The 25631-nt window shown below is 37.9% G+C and overlaps 1 protein-coding gene across 1 annotated transcript in view; it reads right to left on the bottom strand.

Moving 5' to 3' along the window:
• LOC139725261 (atrial natriuretic peptide receptor 1-like) overlaps positions 1-25631 on the bottom strand; it is a 281503-nt gene that overhangs the window by 80603 nt on the left and 175269 nt on the right. Inside the window, exon 4 of the mRNA XM_071636348.1 lies at positions 10057-10174. Coding sequence (XP_071492449.1) covers positions 10057-10174 — 118 coding nt within the window. The remainder of the gene's footprint in view (positions 1-10056; positions 10175-25631) is intronic.

Raw genomic sequence — 25631 nt, 5'->3', positions numbered from 1 at the left:
ACAAAGATAATAATACATGTGTTTGCTAATGATTACCTATAGAATTTATTATTCTTTTCAAAGGCTTTTTTGAAGATATAACAGGGTTTTTTTTTTCTGTCATAAGTCCTGCAGGAAGTACGATTATAGATGAAAACAGCAAGTTTTAACAAAGAACGTTGTTAGCTATCACCCCTGTTTGCTTGCTGTTTATGCTTTCGTTTAGTACAGTTAGTATCATGTATACACCTGTGTTTATACAGTAATCAAGTAGGCCTACAGAACTATGTTTGACACACATACTTAAACCTCAACTCATAAGCAATCAATGTAAACATACATACGCAAACACACATGATATTCAGTAGACATACTTGCCAACATGTGCATATTATGTGCTTACATAGATGCCTACATATTATTTGTTCATACATACATACATGTACATACATACACACGAACATTGATTTATAACATTTCTTCATACACTCTCACACACACACATTCACACTAGATGCAATGATGAGCACGTGTCGGTTGCCGTAAATGTATTTTGCTGAAAATACCTCAGACTTCTCTCTATGAAGCTACGCAGAGCCCCCAGCGTGAGGCACGCTGCTACTTAGACAAATTAGAATCCTGCAGTAAATTCCCAGGTACTTTCACACCATACAAGAGAGTGAGGGCAGTAATGGCAGCTACGTGCCCTTTGAAGAGAATCATCCACACCCGATGGCTCCCTCTGACGTATCAATTTGCTTGCACCGAACATGAGCCACGTGCAACATAAATAATACACGTTAATCATTCGCATCTTATCACATTACAGCAGCGATGTCAGTTTTTCATCAGCCGACTCTGGAACCGAGGACATCTCGGCGGAAAAAATAAAGAAACGAAAAGAGTTTTCAGTCTTTGATCTTAAGCGTCCTCGTGGGATAGAATTTTGAAACTAAAGAAGAATATGACGTGGTGAAAGGGACTGCGTGAAGGCGCTTACAGTGTCAATATAGACATCCTTATAATAACTTCATTTCTTGTCTGCGTGTGAGCATACATCTTCAGTGTTATATAGGTCGTTCTGAACACGTGGGGCAGGTTTGTAATCCCACCAACCTGTCCGAGTGTTGACATAAAACGTGATGCGAATACCCAGCAAACGTATTCTCATCTGTTGGAACCATCTTCCGACAAAAGGGTTTGAGCCCCACCCTATCCGCCCTAGCCTAGCCTTAGACTTTGTGTCAATGCCAAAAGGGTCGAACAAGCTCCTTCATTGACACATCATTATAAAATCCATATTAATTTCTCCCAACCTGGTATAAGCCATTACATAAAAGAATCAATTAAAGAAATGAAAGCATGATTTTTCTTTCTTTAAAACATGAATCAGAAACACTCAAACAGTCAAAGATCGACAACCTTCTCGCTTTTTCATGAATTGCAATAATGGATGGCCATGGTGACTTTTTGGCATTTGACAGAATACATCAACCCATATGCTGGTTCGTCGTCGTCGTCTTCTCCTTCTTCTTCATTGTCTCTTTGTATTTTACTTTAATTGGAAGGAGATTATGATAATGACCATGCATCATAAAATAAAACCACCGACAACACCGTCAAACCCCTTCCCAATATAAACAAATGCAGGAATGAAATGTACGTCTACGTTCAAATCAGCTGACTTTGGGGTATTTCTTTAAGAACTGCTCTGTTTTACATTGAGGTTCTAAGGTTAGAGGTTTTAAAAAAAATTATTAGCGTGTTAATAGTATCTTAATCTCATTGCCATGTCTCTTCATATTCATGTCTCATGTTAGTTTTCTCCATTTTCCATTATGGAGATACGAATGCAAATGTGTAAACGAAGACCCAGCATAGCCACAGACACACACACAAAAGCAGCTTTCATAGTTGAGTAAAATCCTGAGTATATTGATGTCAGCAAGTGTACCAAACTTACGTTAATGTTATCATCCTTTCCGAGTTATCCTTTTTTTCCACCCCCAATATTGACAAAGGGTATATATTGCCATTATCTCCGCTTCAATCATCGTCGGTGTTTTTTTTTTTCTCAGATTTTCTCGAGATTTCTAGAATACTGGCATGAAAAATATGCCACTCTGTTTACCACTTTTTCTGACGCTACATTGATGATGCATTTTATGGAATCCGCTCTTTCATCACCAATTGTACAATGCTGAAGAGTACCTACTGCTGCATGATCAATTTGTCGGGCAATCTACAGAGAAATTAAGAACCGGAGGTTTGACATTTGTAACAAATACACTAGATTGACAGTTCGGTTTGAAGAATATTAGACATCAAATGTACAAGATATCCTTTATCTCTATAGGATCCCTAACCACCGTTATAGCATCCTCACTAAAAAAAAAGATAATGATGAAAAGATATATATATATATAGGAAAAAAGTAGGAGATCAATAGAACATGATGAACCTCGGGTAAAACAGACTGTCGTATATGGAAAAATTCCCTGAGAGCAGGGGTCACGTGTTTATTTGATACCCAGCAATGCGACGACCCCAGCAGCTGCTACATTCATGTTCACTAACGGTATTCTTAACTCAGTATCCTTTGTTCGCTTACCAGATAGATAGTGGTGCCTTGGCAATGTTGGATTTCCACTAAATTTCTGTGATTGATTTCGCATCGACTCACCTGCCTTCATAGGTTTATCTGAGAGTGGTCTACTTTGGTCGGGCAGTTATTCCAGATGAAAAAAACAACAACTAACCAACCAACTAACCAACCAACTGAACAAACAAACAAACACACAAACAAACAAACAAACAAACAAACAGACAGCCAAATAAATAAACAAACTAACTAACAAACAACATAATTTATTGTACTGATCATCACGGTCGCAAAAAAACGTGAAGTTATTTCGCTATGCGGGTTACCATTTGTCAGCATTTTGCTTTGGTGTGGTTCCAATGCGAATACATATGATCAACGTAATGATTACTGATATACAATTGGCAACATATCGTAAGAAGCGTGCTTTCAGCTCCCACGTATATAGTTGTGAAGCGTTCGTCATTGCAACGATAAGATAAATGAACATTGTGAGAACAGCGCGGCAATAGAGGTCCCTGGATCTCAGTTGGATCCGATCACGGCTTCATAATAGTGGTACTATATCCACCATGATTGGTTACTCACCAGTCTACCAAATACGTGCTTACAGATAAACCCTTCGGGACTGACGATGTATTTTATCCAAGGTAACTCCCGCACGTATGGTTGAAAAAAAAAAAGACAAGGATTTACTTTGGACTTTGGACTGCGGAGGAGCAATAGAGAATGTCTTCGTGCCGAAGCATAAATATTTCGAGTTGGCGATGACACCGCAGAGGTATTAAATGGTAATGCCTGTTTCCTTAATAAAAGTAAGGCATATCCCACAGCACTGATGATGGTTTCAGCAGCCTGAGCCACGTTTGAGCAGCATCCCACTATATGAATGAAAACATGTCAGTTACTAACTCACTCAGTCTCTGCAAAGTTTTCAAGGGGATTGTCGTCTGTCATGCAACTTTGATAAGAAGGTCGTGAGGAAACAATGAACCTCTCTAGAGGTCGTCGTGTGAAAATTACTTGCCTTCTGGCGAAGTGAATTAGGCCAATTCATGTTCTTCATAGTATCTCGTGTGTAAAACACACAAGGGTAAATAGGGGGAAAGGAAACTATATTGGCAAAGGAGAGAAAACTGGTGGAGTAGAGCTACAAAGCATACAATTCTGGAGGCCACTATTAGGGTACAAATCATTAGAATGTGAAAAGCTTACCGTGATTTCCATTTCTTGTCATTCTATCCTGAAAATTTCATTCACAAATGAAATACATAATTAGAGTTTGATAGCCAGAATAATGCTAGAAATCTTGCCATAAGAGAGTGAAATAGAACGAATAAGCAACGAGATTGAAAAATCGTGCCTTCTTTACAATCACATCCTTGTGTACTTAATTGTTGTCATACTACATTTTCATTAATTTTACAAATATGGCGATAACATCAATCTATGAACATGCGAATAAATTTAATGATATAGCAGTCGATTATGCATTGTTGACAGTGGTAAAACGGTGTGATATTCTTAATATCTTCCCTTGTGAGAATATTTTTGCAAAGCTGATTGCTACAAAAACAACAAAAAGCAGGAAATAGTGTTCGAACGCCAACTTTGGTCTCATGGAGATTTTAAGACGCCATCTATAGGGTCCTTGTGGTCAAGGCTCATTTGGGCATTGGGGACCGTAATTACCGTGCCTATTACGTATACATGACCCTCCCTTTCTCGTACCTCCTTACGGGAACTATGGGGACCTAAAGATTCCAGCTCAGTGGCCCATCAACAGACGCGAGAGGGTGCTTTACTCCTAAATAATAGACGAAGTAATTCATACAGTCCACTGCGGCAGTCTACATTTCTTTTCAAGCATTTAGCATGAATGATAGATAGTGCATTTACGCTGGAAGCAGCGTCCTCTATTTTCGGCCCCAAGCAATGTAGACGAAAGATTAACACTTTGAAATATTCACATTGCATTCCGGTTCGACACACCTTCGCACCTTTCCCTGGCTCGCTCAGCCAGTCATAATAATTGTATCTTGAGGTCAAAGTTTTAACCTTACATGGTAATGATTTAACCTTGGCGTGGCAATGATGCGTGTAAACGATCGTAATAAATTCAAAGAAATGGTAAATATCCCCAGATCCTACAGATGAACCAAGCCCACCCCTATGAATATGAATACGAGAAAAACACACATTCAAAACGCCCCCCCCCCTCCCCTCGAAAAAACCCACTCAAAACAGGAAAAAAAAAAAAAACCCACCCAAGAACAACCCCATGGTTTCCAATGGAATCAAAGAAAAGCAGAGCATTCATGTTTAAAAGAATCCTCCAGTCTTTGATCTACAGAGCATAACAAGATTTTCTTCTTCTTCTTCTTCTCTTCTTCTTCTTCTTCTTCCTCGACTCCTCCTCATCCTCTAGTCCTTTTTAGAACAAAACCGAAGCTATATCTTGATTGTAGCTAGAAGCTGAATTGAAATCTGCAAGGTAAACATTCTAATAATACTGAATTATTAAGGCTTCTTTATACGCCGAATATTTCGCAAGGTTTTTATTTTCGTGATTGTTCGCGAGTAGGGTATTGTCTTGTTATTCGCGAATTTAAAAACACGCAAAAAAAAAAAAATCAACTCTGATCCCGATATGACTGTGACTTACACGCATACAATAATATGTCCCCCCCCCAAAAAAAACAAACAAACAAACAACAAAACAAAACAAAACAAAAAAGAAATACAATAATATTTTCGCATTGATACATTCCAATATGATTAAACTGCCTGTATGCTATTTCAGGCCTTCAAATATAACATCTTAGCTACATTTCGCAGAAAACCTCATTCAATTTAGTTAAGTGGTCACAGAGAAATGTGAATCGTTGTAAAGCATGTCACTGGTCTGATTCTTCCAAGTTTAGCACTTGCATGCTCTTGGAACTGCATATTAATGTGTGGACACGCTGACAATGGAAAGATCTTGGAGGGAAGGGATTCATGACATGCTCTAAAAAAAAAAAAAAAAGTCTTCATTTCTATTTGACCACTGAAGCAAATCGGATGGGATTTTCTGCAAGACGTGAGTTATAATTTCATACCCTGAAATTGTATTTGGATTGACTCACTATTTTTAAAGTTATCGTTGCGGAATGTCCCTTTGTATTTTTTTTTTTTTTGGGGGGGGGGGGGTGGGGCATATACGGCACAATTCTTCTTTCAATACTGTTTACCACACTCGCGAATTTAACCACTCACGAAATTGTCGGGAAGTCTCGATTTGCAAAAAAAAAACAAAAACAAAAACACCAACCAACCAACCAACCAACCAACCAACCAAACAAACAAACAAGAACAACAGCCAAAAAAAAAAGAGAAAGGACTGGACTCACTTATATATGGTGTAAACAGTATTACATTTTTTTTTTGTCTATAGTTTCGTGTTATCTTCATTTTCGTAAGTCACTAAGGTGAAGTACATAGAAGTATATCATTCAAATATTATGCATCATCCCACTGAAATGAGTGGACATTACCCAACAATGTGAAGCAAAAAACTATTGCATTTGAAGTACAAATTGATCTTCAGAAGTACATAATACATGAAATATCGAACCCCATATATCGACGTCACGACACTATACCTAGTAATAGCCTGAGCTTATCAACTGAGAAAAAAGTGAAAGATGAGCTTTATGAGACATAAGATGTACTACGTCTATCCCACAGCATGCGTCAATTAGCTTTTATAATTAGGCCATCCATCAACGGTAATACCAGCGAGAAAAAAAATAGAAAGGAATTAATGGTTGCCTCTCTCACTGGAAACGAGCAGTACGTGAGTGAATGAGCTAGAACAGAACACGTATTCTAGCAGGTTCCTAGGCGATCACTTGAATCATACCAGTCTTGGAATTCTCACTCATATCTCCCCCCCCCCCCCAAAAAAAAAAAAAAGAAGGAAGGAAGGAAGAATAAGAAGAAGAATAATAAGAAGAGAAAGCTGGCATTGCGCTCGTGATGACGCGAAATGGCGCCATTCTCTAGCTTACTATTACATCATGTGGAGACCTGCTAGTCCGCACCGTGTGTCAGCCACATGGACCGATAATGTTTACTAGAGAGTTAGACCAAGGACGTGTGATTTACTTTGATGAATAATTCACGTGGGACAGACTCTTTCGTAGTCTTCTTTTACAAGCTCAAATAAAGAGAGGTTTGCATGCTATAACCAAAATTGGACATAGAGCCTGTACCTGTGTTTCAATAAATTTCCACAATTTGCTCGTTATGCCGGTGGGAGATCAGTTTTCTCTGTGACGTCATGAAGCGTCTGAGGCTCGCTGTTTCCCAGGGCATTATTGAGCAAACGTGACGCCATTTTATTCCTACTGCTTTAGCGTGCATACAGCAGGCAAGTACGGTTGTACTGTGCGTGGTGTGTGTATACTACCATGCATTGTCTTTTCTGTACCATTGGTTAGAATCAAAGCACTGATTCTCGTGTTTTCACCAAAGTCTGCGATGAAGTCATCCCTATGGACCATTATGAATGAACTATGTATTCTGAAAACAACACAGGCGAAGTATATGTCTCAATAAACGAATATACAAAATATTTGCGATTCATTCCGTTTAGAGGTCGCTGAAATAAATTGATTTACGCCATTTCCACATACCTCGCATATACATTTTAACGTTTTTCTTAACTACTCTCAAGTTAAAATTTCTTCTCCAAATATCCCAGTCGTTGTTAGCTTTGGCGAGCCAAAATGATGCAGTGACACATGTTTGCATCAACTATTTGCTGAGAACACACATCCACTGCGCACCTCTCACACGTGTAGTCAAGTGAGTGAGGTAGTATGTGGTTTGAATACTGAGAGGTGAGTCAAACATGCCCGAGAAAGACTTCTTAACAATAGCAAGCGATCTTTTTTTTTTCTCGGAGGATTTGTTCCATTTTGAACAGATGGTTTATTTCAATCACTAGAAATGTATTATTCATCTCTGTCTTATACTCTAAATGCAGTTCTCTGGACTTTGAAGCTTCCACTCAAATGATTACACTCCCTTTCATTGAATCATGAACGAAGCTGATAGTATAACGGACCCCCTTATTTCTATGGTAAATGAGTATGACGTCATGCCATGACGAAATATAGGGGCATGGCGACCGAAGAGGAAACACTGATAACACACAATACAGTCACAACCATAACGCATCGTGAAAGCGACTAGAAGTACAAAAGAAAAGCTGTCATAAATGAAAGAAACTAATTCAATGAAAAGTAATTTGCTTAAACAAACTCGTGTTATTCACTCCTTATAACATTCAACTTACTAATGCAGTTTACAGTGGTGATGGACACTATTATCAGGTCGTTTAAACAGCACTTTAGTAAAAAAAAAAATAGTGATCCTTTGTTGCATTACAGGAGGTCATACAAAATAAACAAGTTGAGTAGCCCTAACGAGCCTTCTAATAGCAAAAACTCACTGTGGAGCCCTAATAAAAAGAAACGATATTTGGAACTCTCTTCCTTTTGAACAGTCCACTTACACTTTTAAGAAAGCTGTAAAAACAATGTTGCTCTCTGGATATCAGTGATTTCATAATGCCATTTCATGTACTATACATGGAATTCCTTCGTGGAAATTGTACGTAATCATATAGCCGACCAGGAACTGTAACTGTTCACCTGTACCTTGGTATAAGAATGCGCCTTGCTGATCAGTGATTCAGGTGATCTAACTTTGTGTAAACCTTTATTGAAAGCAGACAGACCTCTCCTTTCCCTTTTCCTTTCTTCTATTCTTTCTCTGCGCAAGTCATCCCTCCCGCTATTTTCCGACATGTATTATGTACGAGGGCTGCAAGCAAATCAAGCTACGCTAAAGCTGTAGCCCTTCTGTATTATTCATTGTATCGCTGATACGTTTAGCTGTACATTGTGAAGGCAATGAAGGAAAAAAAACTTTTATATAATATTAATATGTCAATTTCTTATGAGACTGGTATGGCGTTTTGCATCTACCATTTTTTTTTTTTTGCCTAATGCCTAACCTCCCACAAGCTTGAATGCATGTAATCTGAAGCAGAGCTTCTCTATACGATGCATTCATTCATCTAGTAACCAGGTTTGCAATATTGTTTTTTTCGTAGTTTCATGGAAGTGGAAGACAGCAATGTTGTGTCATGGAAAAGCCTTCCGACCCGAGAGTCTTAAAAATCCAACCAAGGAAACTGATGATTGGAGGCCTGAGAAAGCTTTCTTGGTGATGGCCTAAATCATATCCCTATGTACATGTAAACGGAGATTAGTATGTATAGACGTCACACCTTCACTGACTATGATAACAATCAACTGATGGCCCAAGGATTTCCTCTACTTATAATGTGGTAGCCTGTAATATTTTTATTATCTATCATTTGTGACACCCATCTCAATACAAACACACATTCAATAGATGATATTGTTAGGTTTAAGTCAAATTCTGAAAGATGACATTCTCAGCAAAAAGATGAGTATAATTACTGCTCGTCGAAGTTGGATTCAAGCAATCTACTTACATACCATAAAGAACACCACATGCATGCGGAAATGCATGCATACAATGATCTCCCATTTATTCTGTTTCAAACAAAGAGGACATGTAAAACTCCATGGCAACCCCCTGATAAAGCATTTTGAAATTAACCCAAACATTGGTACACTAATAAACATCATATACAATGTACCTCGCTTGATGAATCCTTCGCGCAGCACAAAGCTTCATAACATTCAAACTGCCCTCTATCACAAGTACCCGGATGTACGCGGACGTGTGTATGCGCTGAGCTTTGCCTTGCCTTCACAGCGCGAGTACCCACTCAAGCAGCGCAGCGTAAAAACGAAATTTGATCAACCACTACGCACAACCCTTGCCTTGTCGTAAACACAGCAGATCGTCGCTAGCGATTAGCGCATGTGTGATATCATGCAGTCGCATTGCAAAACGGTCCGACATTTGCAGACAGGAATTTGTTTGTTCTTGGTATGGTTGATATTATTGTTTAATATATTATGTATTGTTAGTATGGTTGATATTAGTCGTCTCTCGGGATGCTCCACGCTATGACCCTCGGAGCAAGCTCCTCGGAACATAGCGTGAGTTGAGATACCTCGGGCAACTAATATCAACCCTACCCCGAAAAGCAGTCCATATCCGTATACTATTAGTCTGTTCAAGATCGTGTCAAAGCATCAAAACCAATGATGACTGCTTAAGCAGCTTTTGTTGTAGCGTTTTCATTAGAATCTTATATAGCGAACGAAGTGGATAACGGGGAAAAAAAGGAATATGACGCAGGAAAACAAACCAAAGTGGTTGTACAAACGCCATTTGAATCACTACCTGCTCGTATCTTGATGCTTCCAAGTTTCGATAGGATTCATGCAATGTAATGAATAGAAACATTATGCTTTACTTACCTCATCTTTGGGGCAGGAATGGACATTAACGTGGTAGAGACAACAGTTATCTAGTGTGGCTTCAGAGGCAGAAGGGCAGCGTGTGTTGTGACACCATGCCTTAGCTTCTTCTCCAGTTCTGAACACATAGGGAAAAAAAATAGCAAAAGTTGCATAAAAAAGGTTTGATAAGGATGCCAATACAGTCAATAAAATGCTAAAATGAAACATAACATCAAGGGTTAGTATTACATACGACCAGGTATAATGTCCCTCTGCACCTCTCCCATTTTGCTAAGCGAATGATTCGCTTACAATATATATTTTCAGGACTAGATAATGAATGGCATAATCGATTATAATTGTCATATGCCACAGTCAAGTATAACGGTAGAATACTGCTAAATGTTTCCTTGGTTTTCATGCAGGTGACTCTCCGGTTAATCTTTTCACGTTTTTGAGGCTTTCAGCCCTTCGTCAGCCAGAAAGGAACAGCTAGAAAGAAAAGAAACTGGTTAGAAGTTGGAAGAGAGAGAGAGAGAGAGAGATAGACAGAGAGGGAGAGAGAGAGAGAGAAGCAAAGGAAGGACAGAGAGACAGGGGAGAGAGCGAAACAGAGTCGGAGAGAGTACAGGAGAAGAAGCGTAGACAAACCGAAGAAAAAGTGAACAAAACAATAACAAACTTGCAAAGCGCAACAGAAACAAGGTCTCTCTGTAATCCGAACGGAAGATCCATTTACAATCAAGAAAGAAAATGTTCAAGTTCAAGTTGTTCAAGTTGATTTATTTCACTTCCAACAAACAAATGATAAGAAATACAAAGAAACGCTCATATGCACAGAATGTGTTTGTGCGTGACTTTTTTTTTCTCATCCTAGCCACTCTCTTTTGTGGTCCCGTTACCCCGGCAAACAAGCGCACATAGCAAACAATTCCATTTGAATTAATGATGTTACCTTAGTGTAAACCAGTATCATTGGTCCTTTTCATTTCCCCTTTCTACCATCTACTGTTCTGCATCTTATCACGGAGACAAAAATTCACTCCAACTCGAGTCAGCTATATATTTTTTTGAAATAAATGAGACTGTCAATCATGTTGTGGTATTTCCTCCATTTCAGGACTTTTTGATCTTTACTTCTTTACGTGTTTTCTGTTTTCTCTTCTCATCTCATAATCATTATCTAAAATCAAATGAAAATGAAACATTGATTTCAAATAGCAACGTTTATCATCCCGTTTTGTTTGTTTAGCTCTGCATGTTTTAAGCCACATTAACAACTTAAAATGTTTTGAAAACTGTTGGAAAGATTTAATGCAAGATCAAAAGCTGACAGACATTCCGTCGAGGACAGTGGACGTTAATACATTTCCTGAAAGGAGATTCAATTCGCTTTACGTGGAAAGACAAGGACAGAACGTAATGTTTTTAATTTCGTCAATAACTAACAGTTAGCACTGCATGACGAACAACGCAGTGGGTAAATTTGATGATCTGAATTCAACTGACATTTACTGAGTAACATTAATGGTAATACTATGGTGACAAAACCATCAGGATATGATGCAGAGGAGCTCGGCAGGGTTATCAATCACCGGCATTTACAAGCGGAGAGATGCACAGTATTACTCAACGATCGTCCTATTGATGAAAATAGTCATGCACGAGGCAGGCGGGTCGAAAAGAAGAAAAAAGGAAGAAGAAGAAAAAGAAGAGAAGAAGAAGAAGAAGAAGAAGAAGAAGAAGAAGAAGAAGAAGAAGAAAATTCCAGAACACACCCGTGCTGCTGTCGGGAGGCCAGTGGACGTGTTGCCGATCGATACCAGCAGAAAGTAATGAAGCCATTACAGTCATTATACATTTATGCTATAGAACGTAGTTCACATCATTGGTCAGGTTTAGTTACAATTGTTTCAGTAGAGAATAGTTGTCTCCCTGAAAAAAAATGCATTTATATAATTACACTTATGAGTAAAATTCTGTAAAAGTATTTATCAACGGAAACCAATCTCAATATAAGTGAAAGCGGCAACATTAGTATAAGAAAATACTAAAAGTTTTTAAAAATCGTGCAATCCTTTCTAAAGTTTTCAATAAAAAAAAATAGTGCCGTCATCGCTGGAAAAGGAGACAACTACAGTCATTATGGGCAACAATATTAAGAGAATAGGAATATGTAACAAATGCTAATTTCTATAGCATAATGAGAGAGCATTAAATTTTGACTTATTTCCTTCAGAAAGCAGGGCGAAAAATATTACCCTGGACATAATATCTGTATAACAAGTCGACGGAATTTGTACTTTTTATGAACAATGAAACTTTTGTGAAATTTTCTTATCTTCTCTTTACTAGTATATTATTGCACAAAATGACGTCATGGAAACTTAGTCTTCTTATCCAAAAATTCCGACATCGAAAATTTAACAAATTCAAAACCTTTCATTCATCGATAGCCGGATTTTCCTTAAAACCTTCACTGATGGCTTCTACTCATATTGCTACGTTCATTCAATCCTCATTAATATATTTTGGTTTTGATTGCCTGTAAACGTCAGCTTTAAAACATCTCAGACGTTGTAAAAATTGCTGTCATTAGTACAATATTTTCAATGGTACAAGTGGATGATTTAAATTGAATAGTAATATGTCAAAACCATCTGTTATTCGTCTTATTGGTGAGTATGATCTGAAGTTATAAGTTTTTTTTTATTCTACCCATAATTCCACGTCAATCATCCCTAAGAAAAAGCTCACAACTAAGCCAGTGCTTTTAGATTGACAAACGTATGTTTTGATAGTATCCTATGTTATCACTGATGTGAGTAATGTGAGGAGGGGTGGGATGGAGTGGAAAGGCTTAATTCGCAGCCGCCAGCTGATGAGGTCAGAGATAGTGTAAAATGGATCGGACATTTGGTTTCCCGCGTTCAGCAACAGTTCCGTATCGAGTGTCTACCTTAAAGTCATTAGCATCGATTGGGTTAAGTGGAAAACTCCTCCTTGGGACCCACCCCATACACCAAAGTTCAACAATCTTGATCGTATTTCAAATGGAATCACAAGTTGAGTTTTATTAGAATGTACGTAGGCCTAAACGTAAAATCATTGCATGCAACAAAAAGCGTACAAAACGAAATGGAACCAAAACAACAAAAATACACATGATATAAGATATAATCATAGAAAAAAAATAAAATCAGCCAAACGTTTTTCCAATTTTTTTTGATAATTCGCTGAGTAGTCTTCACTTGAAGCGAATCCTGTAATTAAAAATGGAATATGCACTCGAAATACACACGATTTGAAATATACAAGGAATTCCCAGAAAATATGATGGTAATAATGATAATGATAATAATTCTAATAATAATAATATTTAAACAAACACATGATGGTTTAACTGAAAATTTAGATCTAAGTTTTTTAGCCTAATGAGACAAAATGTCGCCATTTTGAAGAGAGAGAGAGAGAGAGGGAGAGAGAGAGAGAGAGGGGGGGGGGGGGTGGGGGAGGGGAGACGGGAGAGAGGGCAGGGAGGGGGAGTTAGTAGTATACTATAGTGATACACAAACACTGGCTTCACCTCTTCCTTTATCAGCCAAGTCTGTCATCATGTTCACTCTTCACGTGTCCCATGCTAAACTCTCAATCTAAGAAGAATACCAGTACGTTTATTAATCAAATTTCAGCTCTAGTTGAAGAAAATAGGACAGTTCCTAGGGCAAGGCTTGAAAGAAGAATGAGAAACCACATTATTCAACGTTTTCTAAGACTCTCAGGCATTTTCAAGCTGGTAGCTTTGCTTCTCCTCCCAGGATCTCATTTCTCTGCCTCACTCTTTTTTTTTTCCAACCCGTTGTGTGGTGATAAACACAAAACTTCTTCCAAGTGTCTACATAATGAGGCAGATGAAGTGACGATATGCCTTCGTATAGACACAAATCACAGAAAGTATTACATAAATTACAGTGTCTACAGCTCATGTACAAAAACAATCGACAATGTCTTGACTTCATGCTCTCTGCAGGGTAAAAGAAAAAAGTGCAAATGCCCACTTCACGACTGTTGCATTTAGCTTAATAATCAACAGCACGGAACAGACGCAAAAATCATCTGAAATAACCTAACGTCGTGAAATCACCCCTCTCCTGAAAATAGAAATCACTTTAACACTTGATATTACAGTAAGAGTATTTCACATTGACATGTTTTATATGGCGTCTTTTCAAAAATACATAGCATGTCGTCTTTACTGGATGGGAAAGATTTAACAAAAGCTGGAGATGATTGAAGCCCCGATCACACAGCACTCCACGTCCAAATCACGTACAAAAAGTTATGAAAATCTGGTGGACGTGGTCGTAAGTGGTAATTTTTTGGTCAATTTTGGTTTGGCCGTGCTTTGTACGGGGTATGGCCGTTCGGGCGGCTGTTTCACTGCTGAAGCATTGCCTAAGTAAGGCTAACCACGTCCAGCCACGTTTGTGTACGCGGAAGAATCCAATTGTCAGCGATAAGCCGATAAACACACGCTATTTCCCGTGATACCAACGCGTAACACGCGTCAGATGACGGCTAAACTTTCGCGTCTTCACCGCGTCTCCCCAAGTTTTAATCACTGCCGGAACACGGATTATCACGTGTGTTTCACGTGTGTTACACGTCTTTACCACGTGTGCCGCCCGTGGTTGACCGCGGAATAAAATTGTGAGCAGTTCAAAACTTTTTACCGCGTCCGGCGCCGTTCAGATTTTTCCCCGCGCCCTGCCACGTGTATAAATCGACCGTTAGTAGCTCGTTTTAAACTCGATGTCAACACGAACAACATCGTCTGCTTCACGGACGATCACGTTTTGACGTGTTTTGGCCGTGACCAAACCGTAAAGCGCTGTGTGACCGGGGTTTGAGCACGTGTTTGATTGCTGTAGCTGACTGTATTAACACCAATTTGTTGTTCCACTTTGCTATTTACGGATTAATGATGTTTTTTTAACATTATTCTGGTTAAATTTCAATACTAAATTTACGAAATAAAACAAGTCATAAAGTGCTCCCTGTACGTTTTCACTATTTTCGGAGGGGGGGGGGGGGGGTACACGAAGCTTAGTGCTTCAAAAAATAGACATTCGACGGAGTTATAACTAATCACCTTTCCCTCCCCTTTTCCCCCCAAAACAACAGCAACCATTGGTAACAGCGATTTCCATTCAATTTCAATTCATTTTTTCCACTTTTTTCCCCCCCAAGAATACAATGTACAAACGAAAATACAATAACACCGATTTTGGTTAAAAAACATTTTCTTTTAATTTCTTTTTTAGGAAGATCAAACGTTCAAGCAAAACTAAGAAATCATTTAGAAGCAAAGCATAGTACATTTGTTGCATTTTTACTTCCGTGACATGTCCCATGATGCAGGGGCCGTCACAATTAACATAATGGTGTCTGATGAGATGACAGCCCTTTTCTGAGAGAACGAGTGGAAAATTATTCTCAAGCATTTACTTGCAAACAAAGGGGGTAGGTGAAAAGGTGCAAGCGCGCGGTGGAGGAGAGACCATTCTTGATTTCACTTTAATAACAAAGAAAATTAATATACGCACAGGGACCATAAATTAACATAACTATACAAATCTGTTGTAATCAATACTGCACTATATGTTAGAGAATTTTTGATTGATGAAGTAAAGGATCGGCAGGTGTTATAAGGGTGGAATTTGTACAAATTCGCACAGCCAATTCGCACAGCTTTCTTTTACAAGACCGAAATTCTTTTCAATTTGGATTTACTAGAATTTCCTCATATGATATTGCAGTATGTTGGATAAGGTAGCAATAAAGTCTTATGACGCATTTAAAGACATTTTTGAGACAAAGAATATTCCACTCTGCACAGTTTTCCTATTCCTTTAGATAGTTGTGACGATTTCAGCTTTATGATAATGCCACCTTGAATGATTATCAATTGTTACTTATAAAAATTTAATCAATTTGATCTAGGGATAAACCATTAGCAATATGCGGATCAAGATTGTAGTATGTAGTTTGAAAATGCATAATATATATATATATATATATATATATATATATATATATATATATATGTATTATATACATTTTACCAAGTTTTAGGGATAATTTATTAGCTTTAAACCAAGGTGATATTTTCTGCAATTCATAATTTGATATCTGAACCAGGTTGTGAGGATTCTTATGGGAGGTTAAACAGCAGTGTCATCCGCAAACGAAACGAAAGTCATAATCAACGATGAATTTATAATGTAATTTATATATATATGAAGAAGAAGCAATACACGTATCGAACCTGTGGGGACTCCATATCGGATATTTGACGTGGATGAATCGCGACATGTATGCACACAAAGTGTGTAAAAGTGTGTAGCCTTTCAGATAAATAACTTTAAACAAAGAGTAAGCAGGGGCTCGTAAACCATAATTGTGACCCTGCACCTCAAAACAAACAAAAAGTCGCCAGACATGAATTTTTAGTTAAGACCATATTCTGAAAGAGCAGACTTTAAGCTTCAAAATGATGTATAACTCAAATCAAATGGACTCTCCTAACCTATCTAAATATTGGAAAGAAAGCACAAACTCAGGAAAAGTGTGAACTGAGAAAAGGGGCTCTGAAGTACAGTGTCTATTCAAGCGCTTAATCTTTACCAAACCGTGCTGGCTGTGCGATGAATGGGACAAAAAACAGGAAGTAAACCACCAGAGTAACAACAATGAAGGGATTATCAGATCAAACTGAAATTAAACATGCCTCATTAACACATTCTGTCCATAATTAACGCCAACTTTCAAAGCAGTAGCACTATCCTGTCAAAAGTTATTAGAGTTGAAAGTGAAGAGTGTGGACAAGGTTTTTCAGAAATGAAAAAGGGATTCTAAAGACACAACTAATAACACTATTCTACCAAAAATGTTCGAGATAAACTGCCAAAAAAACACACTTTCCTGCCCGTTTTATGATACCAAATTTTAGCATAATGTAAAAGAAGACCCGCTCTTTGAGAAAATATGAAAAAGTCAAGTTCGGCTAGGTTGACCCATTTCACTTATTTGTCAGTCCTCACGCAAAATCAGTGTGTGCGACTTTATGTTCGTTTTGAGGTGCACGGTCACAATTATTCAATTTATATATAAAAATATGTGATTAATGGTACCAAATGCCTCACTTACATCCATAAATATGACAATTACATGTTCATTTTGTGAGAGTTGTTTCGTAACCTTATCTATCAACTGTAAAATCGTGACCCAGCATCACAAAACAAACAAAGAGTCGCCAGCCATGGATTTTCAGTTAAGGGCAGATTCTGAAAAAGCAGACTCTAAGCTTTGAAATGATGCATAACTCAATTCAAATGGACTCCTATAACCTACCTAAATACTGGAAAGAAAGCACACACTCTGGAAAAGTGTGAAGTGAGAAAAGAGGTTCTTAAGTGCAAGGTCTATTCAAGCGGTTAATCTTTACCAAGCTGTGCTAGCTGTGCGATGAAAGAGACAAAGCGCAGGATCTAAACCACCGGAGCAACAACAATGAAGAGATTATCAGATTAAGCTGAAATTAAGCATGTTCTATCAACAATTCTGTCTATGATCAATGCCAACTTTCAAAGCAGTATAGCTGGCATTATCCTTTCAAAAGTTATTAGACTGAAAGTGAAGAGCGTGCAAATTATTTCAAGAAATGAAAAAGGGCCTGTAAGATATACCTCATCATTCTACTCTCCTTAAAAAAAAGGTTGTAAAAATATTGCTGAAAACGCATTTTCTCATTCATGTTATGATCCCAAATTACATAATAATCTAGAAGAAGGATAGCTCTTTAAGAAAATATGAACAACTCAAGATTGACTCGGTTGACCAATTTCACCTTTTTTGAGTCCTCACATAAAATCAAGGGTGCGACTTTTTGTTCGTTTTGTGATGCACGGTCACAACTAATATAGGATATATATATATATATATATATATATATATATATATATATCAATCTTTAACAGATTTGGGCATACGAACATCCATTCGATAAAGACATATTGAATATATCCCAAAGGATATGTAATTGAAGAAACTATTCGAGTAGTTTCATACTGAATTCATTATATCCATCAGTTGAAGTCTTAAATTGAACTGATTTAATAATATAGATAATTTCATTTTGTGTTGTAGCATTAGAAATATTGTTTTTGTTGATGGACGTAATAAAAATATAGAAGCTGTAAAGCATTGCAACGTATCTTTTAAACTAAGCCAGATCCAATGGGGGGGGGGGGGGGGGGGGCGATATGAATGCATTTACAATAATGAGAGCGATTTTTCTATTCTTTCTAATTTACATTGATATGATGAATTTTATTATTAATCTAACTTCATGTATCATTTTGTTTATCAATGTCCATGCTTAGTTCATATCATCCTCTACTTTTGCAATTCTTGTGAATAATACATTATCTGAGATTTATGGCAACCAGACAAATAGTAGTTGCATCTACTATATTGGTCTTTCATTACATTTTGTTAAGTAGACAGAATATTGGTGACACCATTGCTCTCTGGTAACATGACTTTTCAAGATGGGTCTGTTCACACACTACACATTATGATAGCCTTCATAGCAAAATACATACATGAAAGCATATAGTCATACCCTCACATGTAAGTACACTGTTCCTTTTTGGGAGAAGAAAAAAAAAACATACTTTCCACTGTCACCGTTAACCATCTCTCTGTTTCAGCTCTTAGTTCATCTTGAAGCTACTGTAGCTGCATGGTCTGAACTATACTTGACAATCTACGTCCTACGTTCCTTCGACCGCCAATGCATGAAAGGAATGCTGAAGCAGACTTGGTTGTTAGTTTGTCTTGTTCAGTCTAGGAAATATGATTGATTAAGTCATGATGACAACCTCTTACGACCGCCTGAGTATTTCCCTCGTCCTTTGGCATTTCACTATTTCCATGTAATCAACATAATGCATCTTTTCGCTTTGGCTCTCTTTGAGATTGCAGGCGTGTGCGTGTGTCTGTGTTTGTTTGTGCGTGTGTGAGTGTGTGTGTGGTCGGGGCACAACATCAAGTTTATAATTTTATCAATGTATGCAACTTGTAATTATTGTAGTCAGTTTTTGTACGATTATGCCTTTAATTCTTACTGATTTGGTCCTTCATTGAAAAATGATGCTTTAAAGGGAACATCCGGAAGTTGATGGAAACTTTCGTTTCGTTTGACTTCGTTTGTGTGTATGTGTGTTCAAGCGTGGAGAATGAGTATGTGGATGCGCGTATGTGTCGGGGGACAACGACATCGAGTTCATAATTATTATGACTGTATGCAATTTGCAATTATTGCAATCTGTTTTGATGTCAGTGCGTAAATTAGTCTAAGTGATTCTATCCTTCATTGAAAAAGCTATAATTTAAAGAACACATAGGGAGGATTTTTGTTTAGCTGTTTTTGTCTTAATAAAAACACATGCCGAGGAGAAGCTCATGAAATAGCTATGATTTCCGGGAATAGATATCCAAGGAACAATTGATGGCGTTCGCTGAATTTATCTCGAGTTTGTAAATTCGCCAAACCCGGTAGCGAGGGGACACCATGGGGCGGGCAGGCTGGCCTGGCTCGGATATATTCGAGAATCCCCGTGAAGAATTTATTGTATACAGCTTTATCACTGAGATCTATGCATCAGTACACACACAGCCGAAGTCGAGTCCCCGACCGTTATAGATGAGCGTACGCTTCGATGCACATTATTCGCTCATGAGTGCTATTCGTGGTTTTGAAATGTACCCCGGTGAACAGCGAATGAAGATCGATTCAATCGGGCCAGCCATTGTCTGCCTACTTTCTATGACTATTGCTTCATAATCATCTGATCCACTGAATGCATCGCTCTGTTTGATAAGGAAGCTTTCAATTCGGGATGGCAGTGCTGTATGAGGGAGAGTTTGTAATAGCGACCGTGTCCAAACAACCCACCGTGTCATCTCTCAGCTCTTTCTCATCTATAGGGTCTACTTCAGATGCAAAGCACAGTATTTATATTATATATATATATATATATATATATATATATATATATATATATATATAAGAGCTCAGTTGCAAAAGGTACTACATCCATTTTTCATCAAAATTCCCTTTTTTGTCTTGATGTACTCATTTGCAGGATCTCTATGCACTTATACTAACAAACGATTGAATTTCCAACCAGAAAGTGTTTAAAAATTACATTTAAAAATCAGTTCGGTTTCAAACGGTACTACTTCCATTTTAGTTCGGTTTCAAAAGGTACTACATCCACTCCAATGACATCATCGGGAAATTGACCAATCAGTGATCAGTATTGACTTGACCCTCTACCATTTATACAATAGAAGTTGGCTTTTGGCTTTCTGTTAAAATCATCACGCAAATCTGACAAATATCTTTAAAAAAAAAATCTCATCATATTTTGACCAAGCAATGGAGGAAAATGAAGGAGAACCCATTAACATAACAAACCATCCCAAGAAAAGGATCAGTGATGAAAAGCAGTAGACAAGAGCGAAGGAGAAACGATGGAGAAACTGGAGAAATTACGTGACTTTCATATAGTCCCACGCACTGCGTTAACTGTTAGTTACTGTGCGTTACTGCTAGGGTGTTGAGTTTGAGCCATAAATTGTCCCCAAAATTAAGTACAGACACTTTGTAGGTATGGACTATGCCTTATATAAATTGCTTCACAGCTAATAAGGGTGTGACAACTAGTCTGAAAGCAAAATTATTTTGTTAAGATAATGTACGTAAATACTATGGCATGCATTTCTGACACCCATACCAACAGTGCTTTACCTGTCCCCTGCCTGTGGATATGCTGTGCTATTCTATACATGCATAACGTAGCTAAGTATAAGTACCAGGGCAGGAAAGAAGTAACATGAAGCTTTGAACAATACATTCATATTGATTGTTTAAATTACATATTTTACTTTAATAATGTCACAAAGGTAATACCAAATGTGTGTTTAGTATAGGGCTACTCCTATTACTCACCGACCCTCTTGATTTTATCAGCTTTCAGATTATCAGATTTTACCTTACAACCTGGTAAAAAAATTCCAGAATGAAATTCGTGTAGGCCCTGAAGAATTTGATTATATCATTGAGAAAAACAGCACATTCAGATAATGTTTTTCCACCTTTTCCCTTCGAAGTTCCATTGAAAGAAGAATGAAGAAAAACAGATTAAGAATAGAGAGTGTTCTTGAGACACGTGTTGGGAGAATTCACAGCGAGAAATAAAGCAAAAAAAAAGGTACAAAGAAGAAAATAAAAGAAATCACGAGATAAAGCCCGAGACAGAAAAAAAAGGAGAAAGGGAAGAAAGAAATCACCTGGTGAGAACGAAAGAAAAAAAAATGAGGAAAACAGAAAATAAAAGGGGTGGTGTCGAAAGGAAATGAAAAACAAAGCCTGTGTGAAAGAAATGAGAACAGTATGTTTTGACCGTCCCTGTGCCTGGTTGGGTAATCCTGTAGGCCTATAGGGGCGCTGTGTCTTTGTGACCCCTCCCTACTATTATCTTTTATGCATAATGGATACCCCCCCCCCCCATGCCCAATGGATCCAGAGCATTGAAGCATGCGAAATTTGTTTGAATACTTATGACCAATGACAATCATTTATTCAAAATATTGGTCAGCAAGGGAGAAGTGGGGCTTGAGCTGTGCAAATTGGTTTGTTATTCTGAATGCTAAATAGGGCAGGACATTGTCAATTACCTAGGCCCCCTTGACCTCGCATCCCATCCCCATCAACACCATTACTGGAAAAAGATAAATCCGCGAAACATCTCATGACATCAAATGGAATCTGTCTATGGTATGTGAAACTTCGGTTTCAAAAGGTACTACATCCACATAAATTTGAAAATGATTAATTCCTTGAAAATAAATGTGTGGACCTGTTTTTTTTTTTTGTATGAGAGTGGTTTTAATGTTGTATCATAAACAGTATAATAAGGGGGAAATATCATTCCAATCTGAGGTTGCTAAACATGATAATCAAAAAATCAAGATTTTTCTCAGAACTTAAAATTATTGACTTGGTACCTTTTGAAACCGAACTCTTCATATATACATATATATATATATATATATATATATATATATATATATATATATATATATAGGCCTTTATGATAATTTGTTCGGGTCCATTCTCCTCGTTTGTCCTGCCTCACACTTCCATAATATGTGCTTTGTTTGCATAGAATATGAATCAGGACATGTGTATAGGCCTACTTCTTTTGGCATAACGCAGGCTATATACATTTTTGACGAACAGACATTAAAATACAATGTGTGGGACTGCAAGGAGTACGTAACCTTGCGAATTGGCGCTGAAAGGCTCACAGTTCCATGTCAGAATATTTCAAATTATGACTAATTTTGTAATCTATCAATTTTCCTGAATTGCTAGTCTTAGACATCATTACTTTGGTTTCAGATTTTGAATCTAAATGTATAAAACTTTATTCTTAGAATTAGGGTTCAATATTTTGAATGGCTTTATAGTCACTCACGTTCGACATGTTCGAGTCACGTACTTTCAGCAACACAAGGACCATTGAACATCACGACGTCACAGATCGGCGAACGCATGTATGAGTAGTGGTTGTCACTGGATGCATGCAGGGGCTAGCGATATTCTGTATCGATCTGCGTTGCATGATTGCATCAAGCAATTTGACGTTATAGAGCGTCCATCCGGAAAAAGTCAGTAGTCAGTATTATCATAGTAGTAAGTAGGAGTTTTTGAGATGAATGCTGTTTGAATATGTGTTTATGAGTTGTATATCTGTCATACAAAGAAAATAAAAGTCCTTGTCCAGTGGTACTCTTTAGCCGACAATCAAGTCTGTTATCATTGGCCTGTCAATTATCTATGGATGCTTAATATAATAGTCACAATGTTTGCATTCTGTCAGACAGTAACACATACTGTAGTTGGCACTGTTTGTTTTGTTTGTTCTTTTTCTTTATCTTTGAGTTATGAATGTAGGACCTGGCACAAGTGAACGAGCAAATTAACGTGAAAGTGATTTAGACAGATTTGATCATATTTCTGATTATCAGTTGAACGTCGATGGAGCTTAATAAACTTAAAAGTTCAGTACCAAAAATATACAATGGAAATCCTTGACTGCTTAAGTTCTGTAAATGAGTCATAGACATAGACATAGACATAGAGAATCTTTAACTTTATTTTCTCATGAAAACGCGTAGCCGAAATTTCTATGATAAGTGTGGCTGCACCATGGTAATAAAGAAGCATATTGGAAGTTATTGGTGATATATCTCCCCCAGTGTAGCTTGTAAAGCCTTTTCATCTTTAGTATCCCGCCAACCCCACATGAGACGCCAGACTTATTGCGTTAGAGATTCTCGTTACTGGGAAAATTAGCGATTAATATTGGCGTTTTTTGCCGCCGAAAGTATGAAGCAAGCACACGTCTGGAAAGAGGATCGAAAATATAGACGTAAACTGGTTTGCACATGGCGCTTGAAGTAGAGCCTACCCTAGAGCACGTACTTGCGCAAGTACAAATTATCTGCATTTTCTTTCTAACGCAATATAATGACTGCCCTTTAGTAACATCAGGTGGGCTGATGGCCATGTAGGTAGGCTGAGGTATTGAAAATCAAAACAAACGAAATAGAACTGTGTACATCGTACAGAGAATGTGAAAGCAACGACAAACAAAGAAAGGGTAGATTGCGGGCTTTATATCGATAAGATTGAATAGCTGATAAAGAGCAAAGAAGAGAAAAACGTTTTTTTCATTTCTTTTTTAGTGCAATAACATTTATTTACAGCAAATATAAATGTCTATAGGCCGAAGACAGATAAGATGCGATCAGTTTGAAAATCTCCAGAGATAGTGTGTCCTTAGCAAAAATGAATATGATATTCCATATTATTCGGCATCACACTTGAGGTATTCATCTTCTTTATTTCATACACGTGATAACTATTGCTGTCGTGGAAACCACATGTGCACGAAATCAGAGACTCTTAATGGAAACCTCCTTCGCTGTATTGAATAAAGCAGGGTGATAAGGACACATAACGTTACCATGAGGAAAGATGTCGAATCCGTTCTATAGTGAGGTATGCCCAAAATATCCTCGATAACCTTTAAGGGCTTTGCGCGTGTTGAATAAGACCGCACTGAGGGTAGCATGAGAGTTATCACAACCGCCGTAATTACCAATGAAAACGACTTAGACATATTATGTGAAAAGCGGTGTATGGCTGTAAAGATTGCTGGCATTCATCGACACATTTTACAGATTCCACTATCTGCACAAAAGTTTGCCTTTGAGTTTGAGATGGCCTAAGAACCGTTTTATATACTCCTGCATCTTTTTGGAATTAACAATCATAATAAATACAGAGACTAATTTGCATTAAAAGAGATTTAACAAAGAACAATGTCGAAGGGCAAAGGATACAGCTAAACAGAAATAAAACTATAGTTCGTGTACCTATGCTTTAAACGAAAATGGATGAATGATATAAATTGACGTTCAGTCATCTAGGGGAAAAGATGAGGAACTAGACTTCAGAGTATATTGGTCTTGCAGTGACGTTTACAAATGTATACCCTATGTGCCTGGCTTTCGAGCTAACCTCTCTGTGGATATTTTCATGAATACACGAGATTTGGACTGCTATCTAAATTCCATCTTTAGTATATTTCTCGAATGTGACTCGATGACGTGCTCTTAAGGTGACTGATGGATCAGTGACTTTCGATTGACATTTCCTGCTAGAAATGGGTTCATAATCCAGCGGTACCGGCTTTCTCCTCACTGAGAAAGACACAGAATCCCCCATCCCTGTTTATTTTCGTCCTTGTTTATCTTTTCCCCTCCATGTTCTTCTATATGCACTACCCCGAGCAAAACCTTACAGCATCATCTCAATAATCAACAACTTAAAAAAACAAAACAAAACAGATGGAGTTCCCCCGGAACATATTGTTCGGTGAGATGGCAATTTACTTTGTTTACTTCGTCTGTAAACTAATACGTAGACATTTAAGAGGTTCAGCCAAGCCAAAATGTAAGTCACCATTCCTAGGGAAGTATGAAACCTTCATCAAACAGGCGTCTCTTCGATGCATGTGATTTTACAAGATGACCAAATACAAGCAAGATGGTGTCTATTCAGCTGGTCTGCACCAGGGTGTGTGGAAACTTGTTAGGATTTCACCAAAGATTGACCGCAGACAAGCATGTTTGAGAGCGGCATGTCTCTTCAAAGCAATTTGATCAAGAATCTGCTTGGTGTGGTCGTCCGCACGTTACATGTGAACCATGTGAAAGTTCGATGCTCCCCAGGCCAAACTGCTGCAAAAACACAGAAGGTAATGAAACGAAAGGCGATAGCCATGGAAGCAGCAGCAGATCCAAAGGTCGTCAGGAAATAGAAAGCTAAAAGAAAAAAAAAAGGGTGGGAGGGGTGGAAGGTGACTCTTACGCCTGGTTAGGAAGTTATC

The sequence above is a fragment of the Diadema antillarum genome, unplaced genomic scaffold, assembly GCF_040938485.1.
Source record: "Diadema antillarum isolate AM-2024a unplaced genomic scaffold, OU_Dant_1.0 seq00000030_RagTag, whole genome shotgun sequence".
NCBI lineage: Eukaryota > Metazoa > Echinodermata > Echinoidea > Diadematoida > Diadematidae > Diadema > Diadema antillarum.
The sequence above is the reverse complement of the archived record's forward strand: the minus strand, read 5'-3'. Positions and strand labels throughout refer to the sequence as shown.